Raw genomic sequence first — 18,411 nt, 5'->3', positions numbered from 1 at the left:
AGCCCAAATTTAGGAATGGTTAACAAAGGACTCCAGGTCAGCCACTTCCGTTCCAAATCTGGGCTGGGCTCCGATGCACATTTGTGAGGATTTCCTTAATTATTTGTGCTTCATTTAGGAACACTAACAATGGTTTTCAGACAATTCTGAACAAAAGGCAACAAGTTAGTTTTAATGAGGAATCTTCAAAACACATGTCGGGAGGATTTTGAAAGGATTTCTCTCAGACTCTCAAGCATGCAGCTTGGGGGCCGCGGGGGAGTGGGAGGGGGCGTGCTGTAGGAGGACCACTAAAGCCAAGGCTGGGGCTTGCCTGTCCACCTCAGTCTGCCAGTCATTCCTCCAGGTGGGGCAGCATTTGTGTGAAGAGCCATGGCAATGATGCAGTGTCTGGCAGAGGTGCCCACCTGGAAGGCAGACACCTGAATCTTCTTTACATTTGTCCCCTTGGGATCCGCAGAAGAAAGGATTGTGAGCGCCTGTCCCTGTGACCAGGTCATGAGAGACAGAGAACAGTGGGCATTTTCTTGTCCGGCAGCATCGTGATGAACTGCTTTTCAGAAGGACTCAAGTTATCAAACCGAAGACACGGTACGGGAATGAGTGCACCCGTAAGGACACCTTCTATCCAGGAAAGGAGTAACAGTACTCAAGAAGTATCAGGTCGATGACAAGCAGAGAGACACCCGAGTGACTGAAATAAACTACCTACTTAAAGAACTTGGGCCTCTTGGTAAAGCTGGTGCCCGAGGATGTGTGACAACTGATCTTGAGGTCTGAGGCACATTTTAAAAAGACAGAGAGAAAAACAACGCTTTTTTTTTTTTTTTTTTTTTTTTCTGTTCTGTTCTCGGGTTCAAAACAAACAGGAAAAGACTTTTTTTTTAAAGTGGAAGGGGGAAAAAGGTGTTAGGCGGTGAAAACGTCTGCTTTCTAACTGGCAAGAATGAGTTGCCAGATGCCTGGCTCAGCCACACTGTTCAGTACTGATACTGAGGTCGGCATCAGACTGAACACAGTTTGTGAAGACACAGATATGCCTCAGTAATCAGTAAAATGAAAAGTGATTGACTTCTAGCCAAAGCCACAGGGTGTCTTCATCAGTGAGACCGCAGTGCACAGTGACTACAGGAAAATGCTCCCTTGATGAGAGGCTAGAAGTTGAGGAGTTGGGAAAGGAGGGGGAAGAGGAATAAAAGGATATGTCTGAGCCAGCCATAGCCAAGACACATAATCCCAGCTCCTGAGTAAGTTGAGGAGGAGGGATCACAAGTTCGAGGCTAGCCTGGCCCTTACATGCCCAAAGAGAGGGGAGAAAGCAGAAAAACAAAACAAAACAAACAAACAAAAACAAAAATGTCAACACAAAATGCTCTTTTAACACACATCAAAAACTGAACAATGTTGGTTGCTGAGAGTGTGAGTTTATTACATCACAGCTAACGAGAAGCTTTGGTGGTAGCAAGACTGCATGAATTCTAAAGCTCTGCAGTGTTTTCTGGTTTGTGTTCTCTGATAAGATTAGAAACCTGAATGATAACAGTAGTGAATCTATGACAGGAACCACCTAAGACATCAGAGACGGGAAAAGTTTGTGCTTGACTGAGCGGCATTTGATCCGTCCTAAAAATTTAGATTTTTTTGTCTTTGGGTTTTGATGACAGTCCTTTTGGTTCCCTGAATCAAGCATCCCAAATACAACCTTTCTTGAGTTGACCCTATCGCCTCAACTTAGTGTGTTGGGGCTGTTTCATTTCCCCTGGTCCTCTGGGACCTGCTGTGTCATCCCTTGACCTATCTACCAGCTTTGCTTCATCATGAGGAAAAGTCTGTTTTATTTAAACAGACCAGACAAAAAAGAAAGGAGGCTATTTCAACGTATACTGAAAAGAACTGTTGACTTCGTTGAGAGCTCTGTCACAGAAACCACCACTCTGTCACAGAAACCACCACAAACTTGTAACTGTGTTCATGGTGAGCTGTGTTTCCAGTGAGTCTCTGGGTATCTTTCTCAAAGGATACTTACTATAAAAGTATGCCTTCTTAACCATGTCCTGACAGATCCCTGTGGAGAAGGCACCCAGAGTCCCTGGGACAGCAATGAGACAGCAAGACAAAGTGACTTAGAAATTAATAATATTCAGTGCTTCTCTAGAAATGGGAATAAGTAAATATATTTCTTAAATATTGCATTTATATCTGGAGAGGTGTGGGTTGACTTTTGTGAATTAGTTGTTTTGTTTTATTTTGTTTTGGGGGAGGGGAAGAAAGAATATCTAAAAATGTGATAAGTGTGATGTTCCTGGTTATCCATAGAGACTACTCTGGGGAATGTACCAGAAAAGATTTTTTTTTTTAACACATACAATTTAGGAAGTTTGCTTTTAAGTTGTCTGTAATACTGTTTTACATTTGCACCATACTTTAAAAAATCCATCTTATTATATAATTACTCTTGTAGCCCTAATATGTAAATGTAATAACATAAAAGAATGCTTCTAAAGTCATTTAAATGCACGTTGATGTAATTATCTGAAAGACAGATAACTCGATTTGAAAGTGGGCATTTTAACTCCACAGTTCAAATAGATGGGTGAAAACATGGGTAAATAGTATCCCTTTATATACTATGAAATTTGTCTTTCAGAATTTAGTGAAAAGGTTACAGGAAGTGGTAGCTGGGGTTCATTTGGGTGAATGGCAGAAACAGAAAATGAGAAAATTTGTTAAAGTTGTCTACACTAGCAAAGCTTTCAGATAATTCCTAAGCTCTCTGATACTGAACCACATGGATTTACAATTTTATTTCTTTTCTCCCTCCCTGGATTTACCATTTGAGAGCAGAAAGGACCTAAAAGGTGATTTGCCCAAGCCCCTTCCCTGGTAGACAGAGCCATGTTTCAAAATGTTACAGTGGCTGGCCCAACCTCATGCTGCATGTTGACCCAAGACTGATGTAGCTAGCTGTTCACCCACTCCAAACTCTTGTGGTAATGTCCTAACTGCTACAGCTCTTTAAAACGTGGTCACATTTTGAGATAGGACCATTTCAGAGATGGTTTGGCTAAGTTCAGTAGGGTGAGTCTTAATCTAATTTGGCTGGTGTGGTGGTTTGAATAAGAATGACCCCCATAAGCTCATATATTTGTGTGCTTAGTCACAAGGGAGTGGTACTATTTGAGAAGGATTTGGAGGTGTGGCCTTGTTGGAGGAATTGTGTCACTGGGGGTGGGCTTGGAGGTTTTAAAAGTCCGCACCAGGTCCAGGCTCTGTCTTCCTACTGCCTGTGGATCAAGAGGTAGAACTCTCAGCTACTCCTCCAGCACCATGTCTGCCTGTGTGCCACCATGCTCTCCACCATGATGATAATGGACTACACTTCTGAAACTGTAGGCCAGCCCCAATTATTGCAGGATGATTGATCACACTATGTGAAGATGTGTCTCTGTCCTTCCTTGCCTGCCAAAGGCACCTTCTGATTCATTTAGAAAAGAGCTGAACAGCCAATAGCTAGGAAGGAGAGGCTAGGTGGGACTTCTAGGCAGAGATAGGAATGCTGGGAAGAACCCTGCATGGGAGGTTTGCCAGCCAGATGTGGAAGAAGTCAGATGTAAGGTAGGGAGGAGAGGTAATTACCTACATGGCAGAATGTAGAGTAATATCAACAGTTTAGTTTAAGTTTTAAGACCTAGTTGAGAACAAGCCTAAGCTAAGGCCAAGCTTTCATACTCAAGAAGCCTCTGTGTCATTATTTGGGAGCTGGTGGTACAAAGAAAGTCCAACTACACTCAATGATATGCTTTCTTTTATAAGTTGGTTGTGGTGTCTCTTTACAGAAGCAGAACAGTGACTTTCAACAAAGATGGCTGGTGCTCTTTCATGAGGAAATGTGAGTGCTCATAGATAGAGGAAAATGACATGAAGACACAGAGATGAGGGCCATTTGTATGTGAAAAACAGAGGCCCGAACAGACCCTTCACTGCCCTCAGAAGCAGACTGTCACTTTCATCTTTGATGTCCTGAGAGAAGAACTGTGAAAAATTGTTCAAGCTACCCTGCATGTGGGACGTGGTTATAATAGCCCTAGCACACTAATATAAATGCAAAACTACAATCTCTCTCACACTCCTGATTTGATGAACATCAGAGACACATATAAACCTGGGAACCTCTTATAGATGAAGGGGTTCTCATCTCAAATGATCAGGGAGCTCAATGGTTAAGAGAATTTCCATGAAATTTAGAAGTAGAAATCACCCAGGGGCAGATGCAAACCAGGCTTCTTCTTCCTGGACTTACTGGCCATACGAGACTACTTTGAAATCACTCTGCCCTACACTGCTGAAGAAAACAGCGAAGCAACAGATGAAGATCTGCTGACTAGTTCTGCGAGCTTGCTTACTGGACCTCCTAGCACTGATTTAATATTTGATTGAACAGAAATTCTAAAAAAGACAATCAATGGTTCATTGTTTTAGCAGTGCATCAATGCATAATTCTCATATCTACCAGGCACTTAATGCGTCTCTAATTGTGTAAACCAGTAAGTAGTATTGCCTTTTTATATTACTACACTGTTTAGAAAACGAAATAAAGATTTCAAATTTACATGAAAGAGATAAGTGAAAGTTCTATGTGCTTTTATTTATTTCAGAATGTATAAGAGTAGAAAGGAAGCCCATCCCAGACACGTCATCTCTATTTCTCCTAGCCAGTCTCTGGAAATGCCAGGAGGGAAACAGTGCAGTAGCAGGACTCAGTTAGGTCCACAAGTGACCCAGCAGTAAATAAGAGAAACGGAGAGAATCCATGAAATCCCATCTGGATTCTTTTAAGTTTAATTCTCTAAGTTTTAAAAATTAAGTTTAATTTCTTAAAGTTAGAAAAGCAGTTCTCAGAGACAAAGGGTGTGTATAACTCAGTGGCAGAGCACCTGTCTAATATGCGCAAGTTCCTGGGTTCAATTCCCAACACTGGAAAAAGAAAGGAAGGAAGGAAGGAAGGAAGGAAGGAAGGAAGGAAGGAAGGAAGGAAGGAAGGAAGGAAGGAAGGGACAGAGGGACGGGAGAAAAATTGTTCTCAGAAACCCTAACAGACATAAAAATCTTTAAGTAATACATAAACAATAAACACTCTAACAAATACCAGAATCATACATAGTGCATTTTGATAAAAATGCTTAGGCCTTAGCAGCAAGTCAGAAAATCAACATATTTGAGTGGGAGTGGACTTGTTAGGCTGGAGTGCTGTACCCGGACCCAGGGACTAACTGGGTCTAAGCTCTGGGAGATCAGAACTGCTACACTAGCCCAGATCAAACAGACATAAAAAATATCTAACATTTAAATGGTTCCAACTAGCAACAAAAATAAATGTGTAAATTCATGCATATGTATTTTATACATCAGCACTACATGTGCTAAATTACAAAGCCTAGTCTAGAACAATGTGTGGACTATTTCTTCACTGCATTGTTTTGACAAGAAGCAGAGAGATGACAAGTTGTCTTTGACCACCACAAGCACCACACACACACACACACACACACACACACACACACACACACACACACACATGCCTCCATTGTTTCACATGCTTTGCTATGTATGGCCAAGGCCACACCGAATCTTTCCCCAAACCCTATTGTGAGCTAGTCAATCTATAGAATCTATATTTATGAAAGATGTCACACGAACTCAATCTGTACAACCCATCTTTATGGAGTATGTCACATGTACTTCACAAAGAAGTTTCAATGTAGTCATATCTTAAGCTTGAGTGTGTACATGGGGTCGGGTTAATTATCACCAGGAAAGTTATCATTATTTGTTATCCTTAAATGTGCCTGAAATAAACTACTCAGAGTCGGATTCCCAAAGTGCGAACCAACACCAGCTACTTAGTTGGGTTGAGCTGAACAGCATGCCTTCTCACCTCCCATGGACTGTTACTCTGCTGGCCGTTGTGGTCACAGAGACCCCAGCAATGCATCACCACTGAATGGGCCGTGGACAATTGTTTGCACTAACTCTGACTGCTGCTTCTAAATTCCCATGACGGGGGCGGTGGCTGGACTGCATGGCGGTACAAGAAGGAGTAGTAGTTAGAGAGGATGGCCAGCTCATTTCCTCCTTAGAAAGGAAAGTTTGCTCAGTCTTATAATAACAACTTCATGCTTGCATAGCAAGCGGTTTTCCTGATGGAGCCAGCTTCCAAGCCCCTTCTACTTGAGAGACAAGATTTTAAGGGCGAAAAGAATGGCAATGGCCGGTAACTAAGTGGGGTTTTCTTTCTGTTTGTGTTAATTATACAAACACCCCCATGTGTGTCCCTAAATCAAAAAACTGGAGGCTACGGTACTTACATGAAACGTGTGTGTGTGTGTGTGTGTGTGTGTGTGTGTGTGTGTGTGTGTGTGTGTGTCTACACAATGGAGGAGGTCAGAGAGCAACCTGCAAAATCGTTCTCTTTTACACCATGTGGAGCCCAGGGACCCAAATCAGGCTGTAAGGTTTGGCAGCAAGTACTTCTATCCACTATTTTCTTTTTTTTTTTTTAATGGATTTTATTTGTTTGTTTTAGGATGATGGGATCAACCTCAGGGCCTGGTACATGGTAGGCAAACACTACCACTGAACTACCTTTTAGACCCAAGAGGCAATTATTTATAAATTACAAAATTATGGTAATTCAAGCTCCCTTACTAAATACCCTCACTATAAAATATCAAATAAAAATTATAAGATGATAATTGCACAGAAACACAAACAGGTTAATATACATAGAAAGTGTCAAGGAGCAGCCCATATACGGCCCTGATTAAACATACGATTATGTACATGTGTGGATAAGACTCAGAAGCTAGAAGTAAAATTTTAAAATGTTCCCATAAGGCTGATTTAAAAAAAAAATGAATGGCTTTATTTTCCAGTATTTAAGTTTAATTTCATTCTGTTTGGGCAGTTTTTAAGTATTTATCTACTCAAAAAGAAGAGAAGGATTCATTATCCTAAACTTGGTTTCAAGTTACTTTTTTTTTTTTTTTTTTGGTTTTTCGAGACAGGGTTTCTCTGTGTAGCTTTGCGCCTTTCCTGGAGCTCACTTGGTAGACCAGGCTGGCCTCGAACTCACAGAGATCCGCCTGGCTCTGCCTCCCAAGTGCTGGGATTAAAGGCGTGCGCCACCACCGCCCGGCTTCAAGTTACTTTTTATTGCATTGTTTTATTGCAGTTTTAAATCACATGCTTTTTGTTACTTTTCAATAAGTGGTCTCTGGTACATAATGTAAAACATGTGCTTGGTAGGGGACTTTTGGAACCAAGATAATTCATCCAAAACACACAAGTGAGAAGGGGCTTTTGCAGGGGGATTTCCTTATTCAAGTTTCTAATCATCTCAGAAAAACTGTGATTCTCTCCAAATGGCAATTGGATTGTGGTGGTCGGCCTTCCCACTGGGCATGCCCCAGCCCTCGGAAAGTTGTCTTGATACACTAACACTCCAGCCCTGAAACCATTCATTCTCAAAGAGACAGCATCAAACTCTGGTGCATCCACTCTTTTTCACCTTTGACCCTTCTGTAATCTCAGCTTCAAAATAAAATCTTTTCCTACATTAAAGTCTCCGTCTGCTCTGCCAGCGATAATTCTATCTATTATGGACAGGGATGGGCAGAAGACTTTCTGTTTGTGAGCTGTAGCTAGTGAGGGATGCCGATAGCCTCCAACTTAATTCTTGCTTTTCAGTCTTACCATGATTTAAAAACTTGTGTTTTGGGCTGAGAGAACGACTTAGTTGGGAAAGTGCTTGCTTTGCAAGCATGAGAACTTGAATTTAATGTGCCAGAACCCATAAAACTTACAGTTTTCCACCCTTGTTAATGCTTTGATTTATATTTAGTCTTGTGATTGCATTCATAAAACTTTCAACTCCCTTGTGGGATAAAACAAAAAATTGGAAAAAAAAACATTTCATGTCTCTAGAGTTGTTTTAAAGGAAATAATTAAATTATAAACAAAGCAGCTGTCTTTGTCCATCCCTTCAGTACAAACCCCAAAGCCCACAGTTCACGATTCTTCTGTAGGATTGCTGTAGCAATGCGTCATTCTTTTCTAAATCTCCTCTCATTTTCTTCAACCATCATTTTTAACAACTGCTCTAAGAACTATGAGGAAAGTGGCTGTCTAGTGAGGGATTGGTCACATCCCTAAATCGTGCAGGAGGAAACCTTTAAGGACCTTGCACCACTTCATAACACACACACACACACACACACACACACACACACACACACACACACACGACTCAAGACACATAGACACAGAGTAAAGTAAAATAGACTGCTATTCTATTGCCTCTAAAAATTTGTGAAGGTTTGGTGACTTCAGACTTACTCACTGGATAAAAAAAAAATCCCAGAAACTAGGAGAGGCAAAAGAATCTCTAAAAAGCAGAGAGAAGAAAGAGAAGCAAAGGAGGTCCAGTTGCTGTGTCTGCAAATGGTACTGGAGACAGGAGAACTTGGGGAAGGGAGTCAAAGGAAACTCATCTCCAAATCTACTCCCTGGAAATCACCAGTATTTAACAAAACTTGCTTTTGTGTTCCAATTTACTCTGCCTCTATTTCACTTACGCTACAACTGAGGAAGTCCTACTACATGGGGAGGCATATTTTAGGAGACACACAGGGTGATACAATGTTGGAATCTTGGGGGCTTGATGGTGGATAAGGTCAGGTTCTGAATAAGAAAACTTCAGAGTCTTATGTGGTGGTTAGAAGGTACTATGAAATGCAGCAATGACCATGTAGGTGACAGGGTTACTATTACAATTGTACTCCTCTGTCTTTATAATGTTAGTTAGTAAACTTTAATTTCCTAGGCCATAAATCATAAATTATACTTAATGTTGATGTACTAATATGTATATAAAAATTCACATGAGCATACATGTATTATGTGCATGCATTTAGGAAGGCTGTTTCTTGGGTCCTTGAGGCACACACATCCTATGATAAAGACACAGCTGTACCTAAGTTGAGCGTTAGCTCCAGGCCTTTGGCATACTGCAAATAGCTGAGAGTGTTTTCATCAGCCACCCAAACTGATAGACTAATGACAAGGATATTTACGTTGAGGAGAATCTTAAAACTCCCTAAAGACATTTCCAAAGGCCAAATACTATACATGACTTCTTAAAGAACCAAAGGGATTTTTTTTTCACTCCTTCACAAGTGCCAAGTATATGAGCCTTTGCCATTCTGCTCTTGGTATACTCTGGATATCAGATGCAACCAGCAAACTGTGTAGTCCAAAAGAAACTCCAATTCTTCAAACTCCAAAAGGCAGTACAAATATCTGGAAATGAGCTCAACCTGGACTATAGAAGGATTTCTGGCAGTTAGATAAAAAGGCAGCCAAAAGGAATCAATTTCCCTTCCTGTTGACAGAAGGCCTGTAAGTCTGTCACAGCACATGCTGGTATCACAAGCACCATGCTAGCATCCTAGCCCCTCTCATCTCCTCCCCTACCCTAACCTCCCCAGCTCATGGGCTTCCCTCCCCACGGCTACTCTTCTCCTTATAGCCCTGCTATTCTAGCTATGTGCCCCTCCCCCATCTCGGCTCCTGCTTCTCTCACTATATTTTCTCTATTCTCTATCTCCGATATTCTATCCCTTTCTTTCAAATAGCTCTGGCCATGTCCAGACTGCTGACCATGTCCAGTCTACTTCTTTCTCTCTGCTCTTGACTGTTCCAGATGCCTCTGGCTGTTCTTTCTCTCATATCTACAATTAAAAAAAGAAAAAAACCTTCCCCTTAACCATAACTATGGATCGGTCATGTCATCACTTTATACATCTGTTGCCCAGCATCCAGGAGTGGTACACAGATCCCCTTTCCAAGGTGCCTAGCCTCTCTGAACCAAACCAAACTACTGTCCTGACTCTCCAAAGGTATGGAGCACTGTTTCTTCCGGCTCCTGATGACTACCAGCCCTCTTCAGCTGCTTCTTCCTCCCACCTGCTCTCTCCTTGAAGCTCCCTGGTCTGTCTCTGTCGGCTCCTAGAGCTTACTATGCTACAAAAGCCATTCTGGTGTGTCAGGCAGCTTCTCTCTCCCTGTTGGGAACACATCACATAGGATGCCTCTCCTTTGTGACTTTGGACATTTCTCCCTGACAAGTCTCTCGGTCCACTTGGGGATGCCCTGGCTTGAAATTCTTGTCACCAAGACACTTAGTGTTCTCTCCCATCCTTGCTCTCCCTCACGACATGGTCTCAGCTCCCTCCTAGAGCTTACTCTGTCTCTCTTGTCCATCTCCTCACTCTAATCCTGGCTGCCTCCTTGCTAGCGGTGTCTCTCAGCTCCCTCCTAGAGCTAACTCTGTCTCTAACCGTGGCTAACTATTTGTCTCTCCTCATCTCCCTCTGGAGCTTCCTACTCTGTCTCTGTCCTTCTCATTGGCTCACTGGAGCCTGCTACTTGAGACCTGCAGGTACATTAGGCATTTTTCTATGCTCTCCTGGGCCTCTAAGATATTGAAATCTTCCCTCTGGTGGAGTTTCCCTAAGCCTCTCCTGTAGATGTAACCAACCGTCTTATTAAATAAGAAACACAGAAACAATGTAAAAGAGAGAGCCGAGAAGTCAGAGCTCAGAGCTAAAATCTCACCCTTCCTCCTGCTGTCCCAGGTTTGATTTTATTAGTAAGAACTTTTAAGATTCCTGCTACACTCTCCCATCCCACCTTCTGTTCACTGTGCTTCTAAACAATGTCTCCATTCCTGCTCTCTCTCTCTCTCTCTCTCTCTCTCTCTCTCTCTCTCTCTCTCTCCTTTTCCCTCTCCCTCTCTCAGTTCAGTTTGCTCTTGGAGCCTGTTCTTGTCTCTAGCCATGGATTCTTCCCATTCAGAATATCACCCCCACCCCCACCCCTGCCACCTTCTTCTCTAATCTCTTTTCTTCCTCTGACCCAGAGTTCTCATTAAGCTTCACTGTCTCACTGCAAATGGCTTGGCTTCAGTACAGCTCAATGGCGAAAGATGGCCCACTAGATTTCCACATTCTCACACAGTGTGACAACTTCTGTTCCCACACAAATAAATGATCCCCAAATCTCTTATCGGTAAAGTTTCTCTGCTCTCCATTCTCATAAATTTCTTATCTCTAAGCCTCCTCTGCTCCCTGCTCTTATCTCTCCCTCTGATCACTAAATCCAGTTTTACTGAGGTTGAAATGTCTCCTGTGTATGGATAATATTTAAATATTGTCACATGCTATTCTGCTTTATTTAAAAAAAAAAAATCCAGCTCTGGAGTTGGGGTATGGCCTCCCTCTCCAGGCCCAAGAATGATTGTTTATAAGTTTCCTACAAAATCTCTGTCTTGAGTCAGATGGGGACACTTGTCCTTGTGCCTGGGAGGACAACAAAAGAGAACAACTCAGGAAAAGACGCCCCGTGCTTTAAGACAGCTAAAAAGTAAACTATTCCCGGTAGGGATCGTTGCTCCTTACCTCATACTCCTCCTCTTGGTTTTCCTTAACTCTCTAAACACTCCCCTCTCTTCTAACTCTAAAAGGTTTGCTAAAGTATCAACTTTAGCTCAAGGTCTGTAAGATCTACTGTGTATACTTCCTATATCTCAGGACTTGTAAATTCGTTGGGTGCGGTTAAAACAAAAACAAAAATTAAAAAAAAAAAAACTTGTAAAATCTGTAACAAAAAGTTAGCTTAAAATTTGTAATGAAAAAGGTGGATCGTTAAAAAAAATCTATAGCACACTTGGAGCACAGGAAGCTTGTCGAGCCGTTGGCCAGCATTGACCTGTGAAGGGAATCCTGCCATCTCTCTGGGCTCTGAACCTACCCACCAGTTCCCAGCAGGAGACTTGGTTTGGATACAGAAGATCCCTGTCCAGACCCTGGAATCTGTCTGGAAGGGACGCTACCCAATCATCATCACCATCCTACTTGCTGTCAAAGTAGCTGGTGTGATCTCTGAAAGAGGCCACCGAGGATGGGGACAGATGGTATATCACTTGGACCTTGGGCCATTAAAGGTAGACTGACTGGAGTTTACTAACTCAGGATACACAGTCTCCATCAGCACCAACGCTGGACTTGGGAATTCAGAAAAACTGGGCATGGGAAACTTTCAGGTGGACCTCTGTTCTCCTGTGTCCCTTCTAGGCGTAGAACAACATGGGTCTGGGGGAGAGACAGGAGTCAGTAAATCAGGCTGTTGAAAAGTGGCTAGAAAAGGGCCTTCACGGAATTTAATTTTTATGCACACCCTACCAAGGGCAGGGTGTCTGCATCATGTCCTCAAATTATCTGGCTTGCTTGTACTAATGGCTTGACTAAATGTGCCTCCCAAGACGCACTGGAAAGTCATTTCTTTTACCTCTGGCAAAAGGGACATATGACTACCCATGGCACCTATCAGCATCGCAAAGCACATGCTGGTATCACAAGTACCTGTTACACATTTCAAAATGTATGCTAGCTTCCTAGCCCTTTTCACCTGGTCCCCTACCCTAAACTCCCTCCAGCTCATGGGCTTCCTTCCCAGCAGCTACTCATTCTCCTTATCACCCTGCTATTCTCACTATGTCCCCTCTGTGCTCTGCTCCTGCCTCTCTCACTGGGTTTTCTCTATTCTCTGAACCCTGCTGCTCTTCCCTCTCTACGGCAGCCCTGTCCATGTCTGCTGGCCATGTTCAGTCTACTTCTTTCTCTATACACTCTGGACTGTTCCAGATGCCTCTGCCTGTTCTCTTTTTCATATCTACAGCAAAAACCTTCCCCTTAACCATGCCATGGAGCTGTCATATCATCAGTTTATACACAAACTGCTTGTGCCTTAGAGTTAGGGCTAAGTCCAAGCCCAGGGCGGTGTCCAAGCCCAGGGCTGTCATGAACTACCTGTGTTATCTCTGCAGTCCTTAAGTTCTCTGAACTTCATTTCCACTTGTAAAAGGGAGCAGAGAGCCTGGTGGCGGTGGCACACGGCTTGAATCCCACCACTCGGGAGTTCGAGGCCAGCCTGGTCTACAGAGCGAGATCCAGAACAGGCACCAAAACTACACGAAGAAACCCTGTCTCGAAAAACAAGCGAGCAGAGGCTGTCTTCCTCCGTTCTCTGCTGTGAAAACCGGTTTTAGGGCTCCAATAAAATACTTTGTCTAAACTCAGAACTGGATGAACCTCCCAAGGTAGAATCCCTTCGATTGGCCATTATCAAGCTAGCGTTTCTGAGCAGGGGACTCTCCTGTACAGGCGAGTGCTTGCTTACTCCTGTGCCTGCAGCAGACACCGGCTGAGACCCAGAGCTCAAGGGTTACAGAGACAAACTTGCCTTGAGAGTGTGGGAAGAAACCGGACAAAACAGCAACATTAAAAACACCCATCAGCCCAGCCACCTACAGTTCAACAGCTGAATTCCCGGAAGGGAAGAAAACTGGTTTTATATTTTTCCGTGTTGTCACAAGAACGTAAACAACTCTTCAGAGGCTTATTAATCCAAAGTAACTTTTTAAAAGTTATTTTGAGAAAGGGCAACTCCCGACTCCTGGGTCGTAATCGCCGTCCAGAGTTGACTCACTGCCCCACTTGAACGACCTGTCACAAGTGTCAACTCCACTCGTGCCGCACAGTCTCGGAGGGGACCCCTCTCCTGCCACAGAGTGGACCTTTGCCTGGGCATGTCTTTCGGCTCGAGTCCCTCTCTTGCCACTCCGAAACCATTCGAGACTCCTGCCATTCCCCACCCACACTCTCTCCAGCAAAGCGCTCGAGCTGCAGGTTCTGTGCCCGGGGATCAATCAACCCTGAGCCCTGAGCCAGGAAAGAAAGCAACTTCCCCGCCCTTCTGAATATCTGGACCGAAGAGGGTGGCAGTCATTCAAAGTCAGCCGAGTCCGGATTCCCACGCGGTGGTCCCCAGAGTGCAGCGTCCCACATCCCAGGCTTCCCAAAGCTTACCAGAGGCAGGAGAGTCCAGATCCACAGCATTTCTGTGCCCCAAGGGAAAGCCAGCCCAAGTCTCCACCTCTTAGCAGGGTTAGTCACTTACATGGGCAGGCCGGCCCCACCCCACCCCACGCCCGCTCTAGAGGGCCTCTGTGTGTGTGTACTTTGCCTGGGCCCGCCTCAAACCGCTTCCCTCCCCGGTCTCCCCAGAAATCGCTTAGAACACTTGTATGTCACTTTTTCTGAGGGAGTAGACACAACCTATGTAAAGCCCCACCGTTTGGGAGGAAGTTCTGCAGGGCTCAGGGGAAATCCACTGATTCATCAGCTCACTGGTGGGGGCTGGGGAGAGGGAAGCCGGAGTAGGGCTTGATTGCACAAATGGGCATTCCCCGTCCTGGGTGCTTCCCCACAATCACGTGAGAGCCTTCTCCTTTTGCTGTTGCACCCAGGAAAGAATTGTAAACTCCTGAATGAGTTGGACCTTGGCTAAGTGCTGAAGACAAACACCATCCCGCCCCGTGTCAGTGACTGGATTGTTGAGGCTCCTGCATAGTGTACAGAGTGGTAATTACCATCGAGGATTCTGGGATTCTGACGAGGGCAGGTCCCTCCAAGGAGCCCATGAATAGTGTATGGAGTGACAATCACCTATAGGAAGGAGGTAGAGATCCTGGGCTGTGGCATACTGAGGGGAAAGCCCATCCTGACTGCATTTCTCAAGTGGAGATCAAAGCTAAATGACAAATCACACAGCTGTTGTTAGATCAATGATAACCAAGCCAGAATCCGTAGACCGGCAGAGGTCAGGGTTAGAGTAAGGGACGCGGGGGACAGACAGATCCTATTAGGAAAGAAAAATAGAATAGATAGTTATGACGGGGGGAGGGGGGGGGCTGGGATGGGATGAGAGGATCAAGTCAGGAGGGGAGAGAAGGATGGAGGAAATAGATGGCTAAAATGAACAGCCATTTGAGAAATAATATGGAAACCAGATACAGAGGCATCCTAAAATATACACATATACAAATATATATATATACAAATACAATGGTGTTCTATTATGTCAAGATATGCTAGGGCAATAGTGGCACAAAGTTTGTGAGAGTAACCAAACAATATCTGATCTGACTTGAGGCCTGCCCACTCCACGAGATGAAACACATACATGACACTGCTTGGGTGCCCAAGAGCCAGAGACTAGATAGCCCAGGGACCTAGAGTAAAACCAAACACCACTGTTCTAAAAAAAAGAAAAGAAAAGAAAAAAAAAGAAGAGAAGAGAAAAGAAAACAAGAGAAGAGAAGAGAAAAGAAAAGAAAAGAAAAGAAAAGAAAAGAAAAGAAAAGAAAAGAAAAGAAAGATTGTAACAAAATGACTCCTAATGATATTTTACTATACTCATAGATCAGGGCCTTGCTCAGCCATCATCAGAGAAGCTTCCTCCTGCAGCAGATGGGAACAAATACAGAGACCCATAGCCAGGCATTATACAAAAGGTGAAAGCCCCAGGAATGCTCAGCTCTAAATGGGATGTCTCCATCAAACCCCTCCCCTCAGGGTTCCAGGGAAGCCAGTGGAAGCGGGGAAGGCAGGAAGAGTATAAGAGCCAGAGGGGATGGAGGACACCAAAAAAATAAGATCCTCTAAGTCAACATGGTCAAAGCTCAAATGAGCTCAGACTGAGGCGGCATGCACCGGGCCTGCACGGGTCTGCACAAGTCTGCACCAGGTCCTCTGCACACGTATTGCAGATTCTAGTTTAGTGTTTGTGTGGGATTCCTGAGTGTACCAATGAAGGGATCTGTTCCCTGTGCCCTTTTCCTTCTGGTTGATTGTTTTGTCCAATTTCAGTGTGTTAGTTTTTGTTTTATCTTATATTTTCTTTTCTTAGTATCCCTTAGAAGCCTGTTTGTTTTCTAATGACAGACAGAAAGGGAGTGGATCTGGATGGAAGGGGAAGGGGAGAGGGACTGAGTGGGGTGGGGGTGGGGGAACATGGGACACGATGGGGGACTGTAATCAGGATATATTATATGAGAGAAAAGGTCTATTTTCAATAGAAGGGGAAAAAAACCTCACCCAGCTGTATTAAATACTGCTATTACTTCCTCCTTTTGTCCCTGATTATTTCCTGACCAATTTTCTTTGAAAAAATTCAATTCTTGTCATTCTTTACTGCTCTAGTTGATTAACACAGCTCAAAGTCACTATTATTTTGGAAAATAGATAGCACTTTAGTGTCGTGTGAATGTTCTAGAACAGTGATTCTCAACCTTCCTAACGCTGCTCGACCCTTTAATAAATTCTTCATGTTGTGGTGACCCCCCAATCATAAAATTATTTCATTGCTGCTTCATAACTGTAATTTTGCTACTGCTACAGATTGTGTGTAAATATCTGATATGTAGGATATCTGCTCTGTGACCCCATGGAGTCGCAACCCACAGGTTGAGAACTGCTGTTCTATAAGGTAAGTTTGTTCAAGGGCAGCACTAAGAAGTCCTGGTCAGGAAATGGTTCCTGAACTCCACCTCTACTGGTCAGAATGTCTGCAAAATCCACTGAGTGCTCACCTCATATTTCCACCTTTTTTCTTCCCTGGAGGATTCATCTAATTAAGAACACACACACACACACACACACACACACACACACGCACGCACGCACGCACGCACGCACGCACGCACGCACGCACGCACGCACACACACACACACACACTGAGGAGAGAGGAGAGAGAACATCCTGCAGCATTTTCTTCTGAATTCCTTTCAGTGCTCTGAATGTGGGGAGTCACCCTCCTTCCTGCCTGTGTTTCTTCACTCTGTTGGCAGTTGTGACCACATTCACACCCACCCCACTACCCCTCACCCCTCTCTCCCCTCCTCCCACCCCCATCTTGCATCTTCTTCCTGTAGATTATCCGGTGCCATGAAGAAGCCTCACTCAGGCTGGGCCTTCCTACAACTATCCTAAAATTGGAAGGAAGGAAAGAACATTTGAAATTAAACATTCCCTGCAAAGAGAAAAGGAAGAAGAAGAGGAAGGGGAGGGGAGAGGAAGGAGGAGAAGTAGAAGGGGGAGCAGAGATGGGGTGGGAGGAGCACGGGCACTCTTGGTAAAAGGGCACTTGGTAAAATCAACATCCCTTGAGCATAAACTATGAGTCAGCAACTTTCACTTTTGATTCATTCTTTCTTAATACTTTTCAACTTGGCAGGGTGAGTGACTGTAGAATTATTTTAAAGATGATGGCCTGGAAGAGCAAACAATCTGAATTCTATCCCCAGAACCCACACCCAAATGTAAAAACTGACTCTCCAAGGGTTTTCTCTGACCTCCACATGTGTGAACTGTGGCACACACACCATACATACACAGACAATAATAATAAGGTAAAAAAAAATGTTTGGAGTTTCTTAACCTGTGACTTCTGATAGTCTTTAATATGCTCCCATGTATTGTTATTATCTAAGGAGTGATCATATCTGCTATACCCCCAAGTTCTTTCTTACAGAACCTTTGAGGACTATGTATTGAATGAGTAAATCTTGAACATTGATATTTTGGGGAGAGTACTTTGGATATTTGCACTGGGCAGATTTTGTCAGTTTGATACCAATAGAGTTACCTGGCAAGAGAGACTTGCCACTGAGGAACTGTTTCCATCAGATATCCTGTGGGTTTGTCTGTGGGAGCATTTTCTTGATTGCTGATTGACATGGGCAGGCCCAGCCCACTGTGGGCAGGGCCACCCCTAGGCAGATGGCTCTCAGTTGTATAAGAAAGCAAGCTAAGCAAGCCAGTAAGCAGTGTTCTTTCCTGGCTTCTGCTCCAGGTTCTTGTGCTGTCTTTCCCCGTGATGGACTGTGATCTGGGAGCTGTAGTATGTAAGATGAAGTAACCCTATCTCCCTCCCTAAATTGCTTTTGATAGATGTTTTATCACAGCAACAGAACGCTAACTAAGACAGTATTTCTAATGGTTATTTCTATTCCACCAGTACATTTTGAAGAGTCATTGTGCCTTCAAGTGAAAAAAAGGAATAAATAAATACTTTGTATGTGTATGCAAATGTGTGCCCATGCATGTCACGGGGTGTCCTCTATTACTCTCTGCCTTAGTCTCCTGAGACAGATTTTCTCATTGAACCTGGAGTTTGATGTTCTGTGTTGCCTACCTGGCTGGAGGCCCAGAAAGCTTGAGAGATCCTTCTATACATCCCCAGCTTGCCAGATGTGGAGCTACAGGAGAACAGCATACCTGACGTTTTTGGTGGGTGCTGGGGATCTAAACTCAGGGATTCACGCTTGCACAGTGAGTAATCTTACCACTGAACTTTCTCCACAGCTCTAACAAATACATTCTATAATGTGGTTTCAGGCCCTCCAGCAATGGGGGAGTGTTTTGGACAGTCATACTGTCTTACCCAATCCA

General features: G+C 43.8%; 1 protein-coding gene across 3 annotated transcripts in view; it reads right to left on the bottom strand.

Moving 5' to 3' along the window:
* Nucleotides 1-18,411, bottom strand: part of Fas (Fas cell surface death receptor) — a 60,596-nt gene that overhangs the window by 21,887 nt on the left and 20,298 nt on the right. Inside the window, exon 1 of one of the 3 annotated variants that reach the window (XM_006984012.4) lies at nt 13,986-14,106. The exons of the other annotated variants lie outside the window; for them this stretch is intronic. Within the exon in view, the coding sequence (XP_006984074.1) occupies nt 13,986-14,015 (30 nt within the window). The 5' untranslated portion in view covers nt 14,016-14,106. Of the gene's footprint in view, nt 1-13,985; nt 14,107-18,411 lie in introns of those variants that run through there. 3 annotated transcript variants of the gene reach the window in all.

This window comes from Peromyscus maniculatus, chromosome 1, assembly GCF_049852395.1.
Source record: "Peromyscus maniculatus bairdii isolate BWxNUB_F1_BW_parent chromosome 1, HU_Pman_BW_mat_3.1, whole genome shotgun sequence".
Lineage (NCBI taxonomy): Eukaryota > Metazoa > Chordata > Mammalia > Rodentia > Cricetidae > Peromyscus > Peromyscus maniculatus.
Note: the sequence above shows the minus strand (reverse complement) of the source record. Positions and strands in the feature narration are given on the sequence as shown.